This window comes from Eptesicus fuscus, chromosome 25 (genome assembly GCF_027574615.1).
Source record: "Eptesicus fuscus isolate TK198812 chromosome 25, DD_ASM_mEF_20220401, whole genome shotgun sequence".
NCBI lineage: Eukaryota > Metazoa > Chordata > Mammalia > Chiroptera > Vespertilionidae > Eptesicus > Eptesicus fuscus.
The window spans coordinates 580075-596012 of NC_072497.1; the positions used below are offsets into that span (position 1 = coordinate 580075).

A 15938-nucleotide genomic window follows, 5' to 3' on the forward strand; every position below is an offset into this window, starting at 1 on the left:
ACCGCGCCACGGAGACGTCTGTCCTCCTCGGAGACCACGAGGAGCGACGCCAACACGGCCCGCGATGGACCACGGGAAGCCCGGAGCTCTGACCTCCATCTTCTCCTTCAGCGCCTGGAACACGGAGCACAGGACCTGCTCCTCCTCCACCTGCTGGACCTCCTCTCGGCTCGGCCAGATGTCGTGCAGGTAGATGTGCTTGCCGGCGGGGTCCGTGCCTGGTGAAAAATGAATACAAAGCGTAACTCCCAACCCCCTGGCAACGGGCAAGGAGACACCTGGCTGGTGGCGTTGCTCTTCCGTCAACCAGGGCAAAGCGCATGTCCAGTCCTCAGCTCAGCCCAGCTCGACGCCCGTGTCGGTGGCCAGGGCTGTGGCATGCCTGAGGCACATGAAACGGTACCTGCTAGGTCCTGGCGGGGGAAGATCAGAAACACTGTCTGATAATAAGCAGGTTACTGATGTTAACTGAGGCCCAGGAGGGATGCAGTTCTAAAGCGTGTGGAGCTGTGATTGCTCCAGGAACTTCCAGGTAACAGTAAGCAGGCGGTTCTGGCACAGCTCCAGAGGGTGGACGTGTCACCTAGTAGGTTCTGTGCATGGATGGATGTTATCTGCACATAAAACTGGGTGCCATGAGAATAGTAAGGGGGCCGAAACCGGTTTGGCTCAGTGGATAGAGCGTCGGCCTGCGGACTCAAGGTCCCAGGTTCGATTCCGGTCAAGGGCATGTACCTTGGTTGCGGGCACATCCCCAGTAGGGGGTGTGCAAGAGGCAGCTGATGGATGTTTCTCTCTCATCGATGTTTCTAACTCTCTATCCCTCTCTCTTCCTCTCTGTAAAAAATCAATAAAATATATTAAAAAAAAAAAAAAAAAAAGAATAGTAAGGGGTCCCTATTGGCTTCCAGAAAACTTGATGGGGGTCTAGTGTGGTAATGTTGGAATGATTTCAGAGGGCGGTTACTGTGAATCAGCTCTTCTCAGGAGCCAGAAGGTTCCAATCCTGAGCCTCTGCCCTTTAACTGTCGGTGTGGTCTTAGATGCATTTAACCGGCCTGTTTCTCGCCTGAAAAGTGAGTTTTACTGATGGTGCATGTGAGCTGTTGGAAAAAATAAAACACGAGAAGCACCTAAAGTGGGGCCGGCACAGTTGCAGCTAACAATACAGAGGAGCATCTGTCTTTCTCTGGGCTCAGGAAAGGAAGGAAAAAATAAAAAGGAACTCCCTCAAGACCGCGCCGAAGACACACCAAGAAGCCAGGTGCGTTATCGGCAACCGGCGCTGCAGGCTTCCGCGGCGGAGACCCGACTGCGCGCACATTGTGTCCTCCGCCTTCCAATGCGGAAGCTCACACCGCGTGTGGGACAAGCCCCTGGAACGATCCGAAGGAGGAACGGGGTCCGCAGCATCTACAACACGACGACCCAACACGGACCCAACACCGGGAGCGCCTGTGAGCACGTGTCCGGGACGTACCGAGAGGCTCGGTCCGGAAGTCTATGTTCACGGTGCCGGCGATGGCGTACGCGACCACCAAGGGCGGAGAGGCAAGGTAGGTGGCGCGGACGCAGTCGCAAAGACGCCCTTCGAAGTTTTTGTTTCCAGACAGAACGCCACAGGTGACCAGGTCCCCCTGAAACACACACAGGGTCCGTGTGAGAGGCGGCGCGACGTGGAGGGCCACAGAGCAGCCTCCCCAGGACACTGCTGGGCGGACAGCCAGGAGCCCAGTTCCAGTTACGACACAAATAAGCGGAATAACGCCTCACGTTTTAAAGAATGATTTCGAGAATCACAACGTGACCCTTCTAGTTATTTTAAATGGACGGCGCGAGGACTAGAGTATAAACGCACCAGCAGACGAAGCCCGTGAGGAAGCGTGTGGCTCTCGTTACCTGTCTCACGGCACTCAGAACGGCTTCGGACAAGGGCCCCGTGTTGCCCACGCACGTCGAACAGCCATAGCCGACGACTTCAAATCTGCGGCAGAAAGGCACCCGGTTGGCCAGAGCACCACCACGCGTGCGTGCGGAGGGCAGGTCAGCTTCCTTCCTCGCTGTCACCCGCTACCCGAGGAGTCGTGACGCAGACCGGCCGTGCCGTTCGCTCCCCTCCCAACCCGGGGCCGAGGCCGCCCTGGCTGCCCACTGCCCACACGCACACTCGGAGGACACACCGGGAGGGGCACAGCTGGAGGGGCACACTCAGAGGGGCACACTGGGAGGGGCACACTCAGAGGGGCACACTGGGAGGAGCACACTCAGAGGGGCACAGCTGGAGGGGCACGCTCGGAAGGGCACACTGGGAGGAGCACACTCAGAGGGGCACAGCTGGAGGGGCACACTGGGAGGGGCACACTCAGAGGGGCACAGCTGGAGGGGCACACTGGGAGGGGCACGCTCAGAGGGGCACACCCGGAGGGGCACACTCAGAGGGGCACAGCCGGAGGGGCACGCCGGGAGGGGCACACTCAGAGGGGCACAGCCGGAGGGGCACACTGGGAGGGGCACAGCCGGAGGGGCACAGCCGGAGGGGCACACTGGGAGGAGCACACTCAGAGGGGCACAGCCGGAGGGGCACACTGGGAGGAGCACACTCAGAGGGGCACAGCCGGAGGGGCACACTCAGAGGGGCACGCCGGGAGGGGCACACCCAGAGGGACACACTCAGAGGGCACACCCGGAGGGGCACACCGGGAGGGGCACACCCGGAGGGGCACACCGGGAGGGGCACAGCCGGAGGGGCACACTCAGAGGGGCACACCGGGAGGGGCACACCCAGAGGGGCACACCCGGAGGGGCACACTCGGAGGGGCACAGCCGGAGGGGCACACTCGGAGGGGCACGCCGGGAGGGGCACACTCGGAGGGACACAGCCGGAGGGGCACACTCGGAGGAGCCAGGGCTGAGGCTGCCCCAGGGGGATGTGATGAGCTGCACCTGACACTGTAAGCAAGGCCTCAGCCTCTGCGCTGGGAACACGACCCAAACCGTGTCCTGCACGTCCTTCCAGAGGGCTCACACTGAGGAGTGTCACCTGACCTCTGAGAGGCCCGAGCGGCTCTGCGGCCGGGACTGACAGGTCAATCTTTTCCCTCAACCACTCAGGCCAAGAAAAGTCCCTGACAGAAACTTCAAGATGATAGAACGAAAAATACGCACATATAACCCACAGAATTACTTTCAGACGCTCTTCTAAATTAAAAAAAACAAAACACCCCACAAAAACATAAAACGTATCCGGCTTGCGAGGAATTTACGATTCATGTAAGACAGTATGTTTGAGCCCGCCTGGCGTGGCTCAGTGGTTGAGCGTCGACCCAAGAACCAAGAGGTTCGATTCCCAGTCAGGGCACACACCTGGGCTGTGGGCTTCATCCCCAATGGGGCGCGTGCAGGAGGCAGCCAATCCATAACTGCCCCTCATCGCTGCTATTTCTCTCTCTCTCTTTGAAATCAATAAAAGTTTTTTTTAAAAAGACACCTTACTCAGTTAACACTGCAACCTGTAGAGCGGCATTCCTTCCCGAAAGCTGCCCTCCGGGCTCGGAGAGCACGCCCTGGCCGGCACCAGCCCTGGCCGTCACCGTCACCTGGTTTGACCTGCCCGTCCTCCCGCCACACCTCTCCCGCCGGCACCCTGCCTGCCGCGGACTGGGCCCCGCGTGTCTGCTGAGGGCAAGGCCTCAGGGGACGCGTGGCAACGGCCAGGGGACTGCAGGACTAAGCCTATCCTTCCTCTCTCCTCTGCATGACGGGCCCCGACGCGCAGCTCCGTCACTGCTGGGCCCACGTGGACGGCAGGGAGGACGACGCGGCAGAGGACGTGGCTTACCCGAGCCGGCGCAGGTACGGCAGCACGCCGCTGGAGCTGAGGTAATGCGTGACCATCCCGCTGCCGGGCGCCAGGCTGGTCCTGATGTAGGGCTGCACCCGCAGACCCGCCTCCACCGCCTTCTTCGCCAGGAGACCTGCCCGGGACAAACAGGGTGGCCGTGGCGCTGCTGCCCACATCGGGGGACAAGACAGGCCGTTCAGCAGCTCCCAGGAGGGAGGTCCCCAGTCACACACTTATTTCCCATCTCGCCCCCCGACTCGTTCCATCTGAGACCAACGGGGCAGGAGGCGCGGCCCGGGCACAGGCTCACGCCCGACATGGACTGAGCTGTCCCCGTCGCCACCATCACAATAATGAAGCCACTTAGTAACGGGACACGGTGCCCACATTAACCACGTGTCGCGTACACACAACGGACGGCGTGGCAGCCCTGTCAGTGTCTCCTCTCTCAGGCTCAGGGGTCCAGCACAGCCAGGGCAACTCCCGCAGACACCAGACCTGCTGGTCCGTCCTCCTGGTGAGCAGAGGCAGATACGGCCTGAACTAACAGACGTGTAAGGTATAATGTGCCCTCCGTGTGGTAAAAAGAAAACTGGTCACACACGTCAGCCTTAGGCCCCTGAAGACTAACTGAAGCCCAGAACGCCCTCGACGCCCAGCCTGTCGGGCACCAGCCCTCACCACCGCCCGAGGGGCAGAGTGACGGTAACTCTGCGAGGACGACGGGTGGCCTTGAAGCGCCCCCTACCTGCCGCCAGCATGACGGACGGGTTGCAGTTGTTGGTGCAGCTGGTGACCGCGGCGACGACCACGGCCCCGTGCGACAGGCGGTAGTCACTGCCTTCGTAGTGGAGAGAGACGGCGTCGCACTGCTTCTCGGCCGCAATCTGGAAGCCTCGGAATCCAGCCTGGAGAGATTCCCACTAACGTGAGCATGTTCTGACACGGAGAGAAAACACGGCCCTGGCCAGTGTCGCTCAGTGGATAGAGCCTCGGCCTGCGGACTGAAGGGTCCCAGGTTCGATTCCGGTCAAGGGCACATGCCCGGGTTGCAGGCTCGATCCCCAGTGTGGGGCGTGCAGGAGGCAGCCGATCCATGATCCTCTCTCATCATGGATGTTCCTCTCTCTCTCTCCCTTCCCTTCCTCTCTGAAATCAATAAAAACATATAAAGGAAAAAAAGGGAAAAAAAATACACGTGAGGATTGAACACTGGACATCAGACGCGTGTGTGAGGTGCTGACGGCCGGGACGGGCAGCAGCTGTGACTCAGCTGGACCCTGCGTGTGCCACCACGAGGCGTCCGCTGCCCAGTCCTCTCTGCTGCGAGCCCAGCCTCGCGGCCCGGCTCTCCCTCAGCTCCGGTTCTCAACCATCCCTGCCACAGCCATCCTCAGGGCGGGACCAGCTCTTGGTTAAAATGGCCCCGAGGATTTGCTCCCAATGACTGTGTGCGTGTGTGTGCGCGCGTGTGGAATCTGCTAGAGCTGGCGACAGTTGGAGCAAGGCCCATGGGAATTCACGACCCTGTTTTATTCCTGTACGAGCCTGACATTTCCCACAAGAAAATCAACAAATTGTAAAAACTACAGCTTTGGAAAGACAGCGAGGGACCAGCCTTCAGCACAGAGGCCGTGAAGCCACGCATCTCAGGCGGGTGGTGTTTTCCTTGAGTCGGCAGCCACATGTCAGAGGCTAGAGATTGCACAGGAATGTCTGAGACGGTGGGAACACGCCAGGGAGCGCCACAGCCACGCAGTATCCCGCATGTGAGACAGAGCATGTGACTAAGAAACCAGCCTTCCAGTTGAAAACTTAAGGACCCCGTGTGGACGGCTGCCTGAGACCCGCCCGCTGTCCCTGGGCCCCTGCAGTGGGAACAGAGACGGGGCGAGGCCCACCTTCTCACTGAGGCAAGCTCGGAAGTCCCTCTTCATCTCCGTCACAGCGACTCTGTCCTGCGGCCTCTTGGGACCACTGACAGTTGCAACGATGGAGCTCAGGTTGATCTGGATCACCTGGGCAAGGGAGAGGGAAGAGGAGGAATCAGGGCTCGTAGGGACGGGTTCCAATCCAAGCACTGCTTTCTGAGAAAGAGTAAGTATATTGTACTTTTTTAATGCAACTTGTTCTAATGGGGAAACACACCCACCAAAGATGTTTAAAAACCCATTTACTTGTGAAATATATGAAAATGTGCTAAAAGCAAGACTAGCAGATGCGTATGCAAACTGCCACACCAACAACGGCATCCTCTACGTGAACTTCTTCCCGCTGCCCTTCCGCCCACAGCAGCGCCGTCTCTACCGGCGCCTGGGCAGCCGGGCACTTCCTGCCTCGGCTCAGACCCGCCCTCTCTGCCTGCGTGTGAGGGTGAGGTGGGCTCAGTGAGTCTTCCTTCCCAGCTTCACTGAAATGAAAATCTACGTAAACCTAGTGAGTGAAGTCGGAGCAGGGTCACAGAGAACATGTGAATAACAACAATCCTATCTAACAAGGAGGGAATATGCAAATTGACCGTCACGGCCACAAATGGCAGCCCCCGGCCGTGGAGGGCCTCTGGCTGGGGAGGGCAGTTGTGGGCCATGAGGCCGGTAGGGGAGGGAATTTGGGGGGGAATCAGGCCAGTAGGGGAGAGCAGGCCAGCAGGCAGAGTGGTTAGGGGCGATTGGGCAGGCAGGCAGGCGAACGGTTAGGAGCCAGTGGTCCTGAATTGTAACAGTGATGTCCGACTGCTGGTTTAGGCCCAATCCCGCAGGGACATCCCCCGACGGGTCCCGGATTGGAGAGGGTGCAGGCCGGGCTGAGGGAACACCGCCCCCCTCCCCCCCACCGTGCACGAATTTCGTGCACCAGGCCTCTAGTAGTAACAATAACAGCTGTCAGCACTGAGCCTCCCGGCACCTGAGCCTGTCCTAAGGAACGTGCATCTCATCTCTTAGGAATCCCGTGTGGCAGTATCACCTTCGCATTCAGAGATGGGGACTCGGAGGCAGGAAGGCTACATGCTTTGTCCGGGTCACACAGCTAACGGACCACAGAGCTGGACCGAAGCCCGGTGGCCAGGCTCATGCTCCCCCCGCCCAGGACGGCTCTGCACTCACCTGGGAGTACTCTGGCCCCCCCGAGTCACTCTGGTCACTTCGGAACAGCTTCACAGCTTTCAGGTAGGTCTCCATTGATTTGAGTCTGGCTTTGTCAAAACCTGGAAGACAGACAACAGAAACCCAGTGAGGAATTCTGACACCTCTGGGGAAATTGTGCTGAATTCCAAGATGAGCAAGAGACAAATGTCACAAATCACTGAGCACCCAGAACTGACTTCTTTGCGAATCAGCACTGGACAGCGCTCAAGAGCCTTTTGAGCAGCTGTTACTCCACAGCAGCCCCTCCAGTTCACAGATCGCAGCAGGACCAGGAACGCTGGGCAGGACCTCACCGAGGGCACGGGAGGCGCAGACCTGTGCTCGGCCCCTTTCTTTAAGCTGCGTGTCGATGGGTCCGCGGAGACTAGGGTTTGAGGCCCAACTCTAAAAAGTCATCTGGTGGTTTATGTGAAAGTCATTGTCCCAAAATCACATAATTTCATGAACATTAAGAAACAAGGCAGTGATTCACCATGAAGCACATCAGACGGACACACGAGAAGGCAGCGTGTTTACCCGCAAGACCTTCTGTCTCCTTACCTGTGTGCTCTAAGTGTTTTAGCGTCACATTGTCCACAGGGAAGAAGCTGAGGGTAGCACCGTATTCCGGACTCATGTTGGCGATGGTCGTCCGATCCACTATGGATAACTGTGAGACTCCACTTCCAAAGAACTCCACGAACTTCCCGGCCACTCCCGCCTGCCTGAGGTGCTGTGGGCAGGGACATAGATGCACAGTTAGCAATGAGATGGGCTCGGACTCTCCGAAAACCCTGCAATCTGATCTCCACCCGCTGCCAGGGAGGGAAGCAGAGGACTGTGCTGTTCTATGGCACACGCTCGCTGTGGTCCAGCAGGCGTTGAGATAGACCGTCAGTCAGAAGGGAGGTCAGCGTCAGTGTTGGGCAGGAAAGGGCGTGATGCTCATGGCTGGGGTTCCCATGTCCCCGTTCCGAGACTGGGGTGCAGGGTGGACTCCCGGTGCGTCTTTTCCTCGCTGAGCAGCACAGAAAGTAACCGTGCTGCTAGCCATCGATGGCATCTGGGGCTGAATGAAATACTCAAACGGTGATCACACTGTGTACATGAACACACTTACACATTCTTCACATTCCAACTCCTGTCCAAACATTCACAGCCATGATCGTTGTAGGGGAGTTCCATTTTGATGGGATTTACCAGATGGCTCCAAACTTAATTCCTTCTAACGGCCTTTTTCTTAGTTACTAGCAAGCAACCGGAGCGGCTGCTCACCCTTCCTCACTTGTACAACCGGCTCAGACTGGCGTGGGGAGAGCCGGGGGGGGGGGGGGGGGGGGGGGGGGGGGTTGGCCAAGAGGGAAAACACCTCCGACCTATGAAGACTCTTAGCCCACCGGGTAGAGGTTCTGGGGGTCACCTGATCCAAACAGTTTACAGATGTACACGCAAGCCTAAGAGACGATGTCTCTTTCGATTCACGGTTATTGTTTTTGCAAACGAGAGCAAGACAGGTTTACACCAAGATGCTGCTTTCGCCAAACTAATGAGACAGCACGTTGAACACTTTGAAAAACACAGGATTAACCTTTTGCACTCGGATGTCGAGTGTGACTCAACACGGTTAGCATCGGTAGCAGCTCTTTTTATACTCTTTGAATGTATCAATAATTTGAAATATAAAAAAATCCAAATAAATAAGTTTGTATGAAAAGAAACTCCAGTTTTTTATTCTACTGCCGCACTTTGTAAAATCTGGGGTATTTAAAAAATTAAATCCCGAGTAGAATAAAGGAATGGAGAAAAAAGCGAGTGCAAAAGGCCTGCAAAGACCATGAATAGAACAGGACCTCCACCAAAGACTAGCTTCAATATTCAACTTTTGTATCCGCAAGTCAAAATGTCCAAGCCCGGCTCAGGATACTGTGTTAAGGATGCAGCCAGAGGGGTCTGAGAGGCAACATTAATTTTCAGGATCCTGCAGGGAAGAATCGATTTCTACAGAAACATAATGGGATGTTCCTTTTCCTTCAGGAATAGGCTGTAATTCTCAATTTAGCTTCCTGATCTTTGGTCCATACGAAATCAATCATTTCTGTGAGATGTCAAATGCTTCCCAAACTGGGGAAGGATCAATACGCATGCCGGGAGGGGGCAGCACGTTTCTTCCCTGCGGAGTGTCCTGAAGGCCTCCCCCGACCCCCGGGGAGCACAGCGGGCCCCAGGTGCACGTGACTTCATCATGTAAACGGAGTCAGGTGATCACACTGTGTGACACAGCCCGAGCTGGTGAGCAACCAAGTCTACGCCCCGCAGTGCTCTCTCCTCGGACACAGGCCGTTATGTGGACTTAGTGTCAGAAATACAACAAAACGAACTCAGCGAGCACCAGGAATCGCGGGGGAGCGGACAGCGGCTCACTGGAGACCCTCGCGTATTTGTGCGGACCCTCGCGCAGTGCTGTGAAGCAACGCAGAGCAGCCCCCAGGAAGCCCGCCGCGCCCTGGCCGGTGTGGCTCAGTGGGTAGAGCGTCAGCCTGTGGACTGCAGTGTCCTGGGTTCGAGTCCGGTCAAGGGCACATCCCTGGGATGCGGGCTCGATCCCCGGTGGGGGGCGTGCAGGAGGCAGCCAATCCATGATGCTCTCATCATGGATGTTTCTTTCTCTCTCTCCCTTCCTCTCTGAAATAAGATGAAAACGTATTTATAGAGAAAGGCTGATGCCACCGCAGCCCCAGTCGCTATTTCTGAAAGGGAAGAGCGATGGTCCCGAAGGGGCAGGTGACTCCGTGACGTGTTAAAGGACATTAGACTTTCCCCAACACCCACGGGGCCCCCGGCTGCGTGCTGAGGCAGGGGCAGGGGCAGGGGCAGGGGCAGGGGCAGGGGCAGGGGCAGGGAGGGCTCTGGAACCCGGTGCTGGGAGGGAGTGCTGGGCCCTTCCTGGCCAGCCCGGGGCCCTCGGTGAGCCCGTCAGCCTCCTGGTGCCACTTTCACCGAGTTGGAAGTGGCCCAACAGCTGGGAGGGGGACGAGGGAACAGGCCGGCGAGCAGCGACACCGACGGCCGGGCCTCCAGGACGAAGGGGTGTTGCGCCAGCACCACCGGCACGCACCTTGGTGATGCCAAGAACGACGTCGATGGACGTGACGAAAGGGTTGGAGGAGCCGGTCAGCTCACACCCCACCACCTCGGGCAGCGTGAGGGACACGGGCAGCCCCAGCATCACGGCTTCCGTCTCGATGCCTCCGACCCCTGCGGCGAGACGCACGCACGTGTGAGCACGGGACTCGGGGGACACGAGGAGTTTCGCAGGCTCCTCAGAGCCGCTTCCCTGCGCCCACCCGGGCTGGGAACCCGCGTCTCCTCGCTCACATGGCGAGAACCCGCTTTCACTGTTATGCTAAGTTCAGGAAACACTGAGTCCCTGTTAGGCTAAGTCGGGGCCTACGCTCAAATATGATACCAACAGAACCCCGCCCAGGCCAGGCTCTAGCAGCCTAGCCAACCGCACAGACAAAAAAAAAAAAAAAAAGAAGGCTGGTGGTACCCCGGGCTGAGAAAGAGGAAGTGCGCTCGGCCAGAGGGGGCAGCGTGTTGTAAGCTCGGGGAATAGCGCGTCTCTAAGGTGTGTGTGTGGGGGTGTGGCGGGGGGGAGTGGGGGGCAGCCACAGCACCAGGCTGTGAGGGCCTGGTACAGAGGCAGAGCAGCCTGGGTGTGTGGAGGCGGGGAGCCACGGAAGCACCGTACACAAGCGTGACCACATCACCTTCACCGCACACTAACCGCCCCCTGGGTGCGGCATGCGGGGTGCTGTGCACATTCCCCAAACCCTCTCTTAGCCCGGCCGGGTGTGGCTGGCAGTTGAGCGGTGACCCAGGAACCAAGAGGTCACCGGTTCGATTCCCGGTCAGGGCATATGCCCAGGTTGTGGGCTCCATCCCTAGTGGGGGGCATGCGGGAGGCAGCTGATCCATGATTCTCTCTCTCTCCTTTCCTCTCTGAGATCAATAAAACGATATTTATAAATAAATAAGCCCTCCCGTCCACCCACCTGAACTAAGCTCTCCCTTCCTGCTGCCCGGATAGACACGGCCTCAGCGGCCACGTGACCTGTGTGTGTCCTGTAAGGCCCACGCCCTCCGCCCCGAGAACAGCAGGCGGGCCGTGTACTCACCCCAGCCCAGGACGCCCAGCCCGTTCACCATGGTGATGTGGGAGTCCGTGCCCACCACGCTGTCCGGGAAGAGGAGGGCGTCTTCCTCGAAGACCACCCGGGACAGGTACTCCAAGCTCACTTGGTGGGCCAGGCCCGTGCCGGGGGGGATCAGGGCCACGTTCCTGAAGACGCGCGAACACCACTAGGTCGCGTGCAAAGAAGCGCGGTGTGAGTGCGTCACACGAATGCGTGCTCACCATCAAGACAGACACTGACACTAAAATATCTGACCATCGGCCCACACAGTCCCAGTCTACAGACTAACCCTACACATACCCGTTCGGCAGACTGTTAGACACAACGAAGGCAAAGAACAACATCCCAGAGCCCAGAGAGATGGCGTTTCCCACTGTGCCCCGGGACTCGGAGGGGGGAGCCCGCCCAGCCACTGCTGAAAGTTCAAAAACCACTGGTCTCCAGACAAACACCCCACCTGCCAGTATTTCATAAATTGCAATTAAAGGTCCCCCAGCCTCTATACCTTGAAAAATTGGAGCCTCTCCCGGTTCCTGCCGAACTCCACCTCCTGGTTCTTTAATACGGTCTCAGGTCTGCAAGGAGGGAGAGCCGCGTCAGAGTGTGTGTCACAGGAAGAGCCGCCCGCTTCCCGAGCTTCCCTCCGACTCCGTTCCGCAGCATCTGGGAGCCGCCACGCCTCTCCAATAGGTGGTGCGACAAGACCCGCTAGGAAGCGCCGGCAGGACGCGGAGTGTTCGGCCCAAGAAGGCCACGCCCACACGTGTCCCAACTGCCCTTCCTGGGCGTCGCTGTGAGTCGTGGCTAAAACCGTATTAAAATCAGCTGTAAGCTTTGCTGGGTCTCTCATGACGAGGGAGGAGGCGGCAGCTCACACACCATTAGCAGGAGCGTGCCACCACGGGCCTCGTGCCTGGGACAAGGTCAGCACCAGCTTCTAGTCTACAGCGAGCTTCCTCTCGCCCCCAGCGGAAGGGCCTGTTTTGCCTGCAAGTAGCAGCTGGCCTCGTATGGGCTGCAGATCAGCTCAGGAATCATTTAACTCGGATACAGCATTTCCCTCCGAGCAGGACAGAGCCCCCTTTCAGGGACCTTCCTGGCATCTAATGGATGTTTTAAAAATCGTTATAGCCAGTCTTAAGTTGCTCATTTTCCTGCCAGCCCAGCTGGTGATTAAGGTTTGATTGAATATCAATACAAGTAAATTATACATGCCCTCCGGGGTCCAGGTAATTATAGCTGCTCAATTGGCAAGGTTTTCAATACAAAGACCACGTTAATAATTCACTGCTGAGCGGTCTCGGGAGACTCCCCAGGCCTGGGGGCAGCTTTCTGGAGCCTCCCAATTACTCCAGCCCGCAGCACCTGTGGCCATAGAGCGCCATCCACGCCTTTGTCAGCTCGGAAGCCGATTCCCAGTGAGGCAGCAGATTGCCACTCGTGCCCTCGGCTCCCTGCCTGAGCCTGCAGTTACTACATCCCTGGCACACTGCGGCACACACAGAGTTGTTACTTTTTACACAGCCCGGGACGGCATGTAACCCATCTTACTACTTTATAATTTAGACTTAAAATTGAAAGGAAAAGTTACACCAAATTGGGTTTTTAGAAATAAAAATATACCATCTTGACACTTCATACCCTGCCAGTTATAAAAAGACAATAAAAAAATCAGTGATGTTTGAGTCAATAAATCCTCCTCCTCCTGTGACTAGGAGCCTCTTCCCTGCCACCACCCAGGCCGTCCCTCACTGGAACGGCTCAGTCAGGTTATAACACACAACGACATAGTGTGATGGAGTAAGACAACGTAAAACTCTCCTGGTAGAGAACAAAGCTGGAAACATAAATAGGGAACCCACAGAAAAACGATGGATGAATAATGAGCATGCGACCGGCACACACTCACTAAGATAAAAGCTCTCCATGTAAGACGCAGGACAGCTGTTCTGCCTACGAGTCAGGGAATTAACCATATTTACAGGGAAACCTTACGGTTCCTTCCTGGGGACAGAAGCAGACCTAACAGTGTGCTCTGCTGGGACACAGGGCGCACAAGGCAGCATCCCCACACAGGCAGTCCGGGCCCAGGAGTAACATCCCCCACACAGACAGTCCGGGCCCAGGAGTAACATCCCGCACACAGGCAGTCCGGGCCCAGGAGTAACATCCCGCACACAGGCAGTCTGGGCCCAGGAGTAACATCCCGCACACAGGCAGTCCGGGCCCAGGAGTAACATCCCCCACACAGACAGTCCGGGCCCAGGAGTAACATCCCGCACACAGGCAGTCCGGGCCCAGGAGTAACATCCCGCACACAGGCAGTCTGGGCCCAGGAGTAACATCCCGCACACAGGCAGTCCGGGCCCAGGAGTAACATCCCGCACACAGACAGTCCGGGCCCAGGAGTAACATCCCCCACACAGACAGTCCGGGCCCAGGAGCATCCCCCACACAGACAGTCCGGGCCCAGGAGTAACATCCCCCACACAGGCAGTCCGGGCCCAGGAGTAACATCCCGCACACAGACAGTCCGGGCCCAGGAGTAACATCCCCCACACAGGCAGTCCGGGCCCAGGAGTAACATCCCGCACACAGGCAGTCCGGGCCCAGGAGCAGCCCGCACACAGGCAGTCCGGGCCCAGGAGTAACATCCCGCACACAGGCAGTCCGGGCCCAGGAGCAGCCCCCACACAGGCAGTCCGGGCCCAGGAGTAACATCCCCCACACAGGCAGTCCGGGCCCAGGAGTAACATCCCCCACACAGGCAGTCCGGGCCCAGGAGTAACATCCCCCACACAGGCAGTCCGGGCCCAGGAGCATCCCCCACACAGGCAGTCCGGGCCCAGGAGTAACATCCCGCACACAGACAGTCCGGGCCCAGGAGTAACATCCCCCACACAGGCAGTCCGGGCCCAGGAGTAACATCCCCCACACAGGCAGTCCGGGCCCAGGAGTAACATCCCGCACACAGGCAGTCCGGGCCCAGGAGTAACATCCCGCACACAGGCAGTCCGGGCCCAGGAGCAGCCCGCACACAGGCAGTCCGGGCCCAGGAGCAGCCCCCACACAGGCAGTCCGGGCCCAGGAGTAACATCCCCCACACAGGCAGTCCGGGCCCAGGAGTAACATCCCCCACACAGGCAGTCCGGGCCCAGGAGCATCCCGCACACAGGCAGTCCGGGCCCAGGAGCAGCCCCCACACAGGCAGTCCGGGCCCAGGAGTAACATCCCCCACACAGGCAGTCCGGGCCCAGGAGCAGCCCGCACACAGGCAGTCCGGGCCCAGGAGCATCCCCCACACAGGCAGTCCGGGCCCAGGAGTAACATCCCGCACACAGGCAGTCCGGGCCCAGGAGCAGCCCGCACACAGGCAGTCCGGGCCCAGGAGTAACATCCCGCACACAGACAGTCCGGGCCCAGGAGCAGCCCCCACACAGGCAGTCCGGGCCCAGGAGTAACATCCCGCACACAGGCAGTCCGGGCCCAGGAGTAACATCCCGCACACAGGCAGTCCGGGCCCAGGAGTAACATCCCCCACACAGGCAGTCCGGGCCCAGGAGCAGCCCGCACACAGGCAGTCCGGGCCCAGGAGTAACATCCACACACAGACAGTCCGGGCCCAGGAGTAACATCCCCCACACAGGCAGTCCGGGCCCAGGAGCATCCCGCACACAGGCAGTCGGGGCCCAGGAGTAACATCCCGCACACAGGCAGTCCGGGCCCAGGAGTAACATCCCGCACACAGACAGTCCGGGCCCAGGAGTAACATCCCGCACACAGGCAGTCCGGGCCCAGGAGTAACATCCCCCACACAGGCAGTCCGGGCCCAGGAGCAGCCCGCACACAGGCAGTCTGGGCCCAGGAGTAACATCCCGCACACAGGCAGTCCGGGCCCAGGAGTAACATCCCCCACACAGGCAGTCCGGGCCCAGGAGCAGCCCGCACACAGACAGTCCGGGCCCAGGAGTAACATCCCGCACACAGACAGTCTGGGCCCAGGAGTAACATCCCGCACACAGGCAGTCCGGGCCCAGGAGTAACATCCCGCACACAGGCAGTCCGGGCCCAGGAGTAACATCCCGCACACAGACAGTCTGGGCCCAGGAGTAACATCCCGCACACAGGCAGTCCGGGCCCAGGAGTAACATCCCCCACACAGACAGTCCGGGCCCAGGAGTAACATCCCGCACACAGACAGTCCGGGCCCAGGAGCATCCCGCACACAGACAGTCCGGGTCCAGGAGTAACATCCCGCACACAAGCAGTCCGGGGCCCGGAGCAGGGGTGTGTGGGGGGAAGGGGAGGACGGGTTCCCTAAGAAGCAAGCGGCAGTGATAAGCATAAGAAGACGCCCGTACTCAGGCACTGGCTGCAGATGGAAAGGACACAGCAGGGGGGTGTTCTCGATCTGCGTGGACGGCCTCCCGGCGCTGCGGCCCAGGCCTGGCTCCCCCGGATCGCAGGGCCCCCGGCAGGCGGCCGGGCCTCGGCAGGGCAGTCTCCTGGGCGGCGCTGGCGCTTTGAGTGGCGAGAGCTTGGCTGCTTTCGGCAGGTCCCCGCCTCCAGGGTTGGGCGCGTTCTGTATCGCACTGTCATTCAAACAAGGGAAAAAAGCCAGTTAGAGTGACAGAAACTCAGCTCTTCAAACCGCCCCAGCAACGCACATGCCAGGCCACGCACACACACCGGCAATGCACACGCCAGGCCACGCACACACATCAGCAATGCACACACCAGGCCACACACACACACCGGCAAGGCACATGCCAGGCC

The 15938-nt window shown here is 59.0% G+C and overlaps 1 protein-coding gene across 2 annotated transcripts in view; it reads right to left on the reverse strand.

Annotated features, from left to right (window-relative positions):
* IREB2 (iron responsive element binding protein 2) overlaps positions 1-15938 on the reverse strand; it is a 41927-nt gene that overhangs the window by 10397 nt on the left and 15592 nt on the right. For both annotated transcript variants that reach the window (XM_008160773.3, XM_028137945.2), the window contains exons 5-16: positions 15524-15754; positions 11668-11737; positions 11145-11328; positions 10082-10221; positions 7528-7699; positions 6946-7046; positions 5743-5859; positions 4590-4749; positions 3839-3974; positions 1900-1984; positions 1481-1637; positions 94-218 (exon numbers count right to left, since the gene is read on the reverse strand). In XM_008160773.3, the coding sequence (XP_008158995.2) occupies positions 94-218; positions 1481-1637; positions 1900-1984; positions 3839-3974; positions 4590-4749; positions 5743-5859; positions 6946-7046; positions 7528-7699; positions 10082-10221; positions 11145-11328; positions 11668-11737; positions 15524-15754 (1678 nt within the window). The remainder of the gene's footprint in view (positions 1-93; positions 219-1480; positions 1638-1899; positions 1985-3838; positions 3975-4589; positions 4750-5742; positions 5860-6945; positions 7047-7527; positions 7700-10081; positions 10222-11144; positions 11329-11667; positions 11738-15523; positions 15755-15938) is intronic.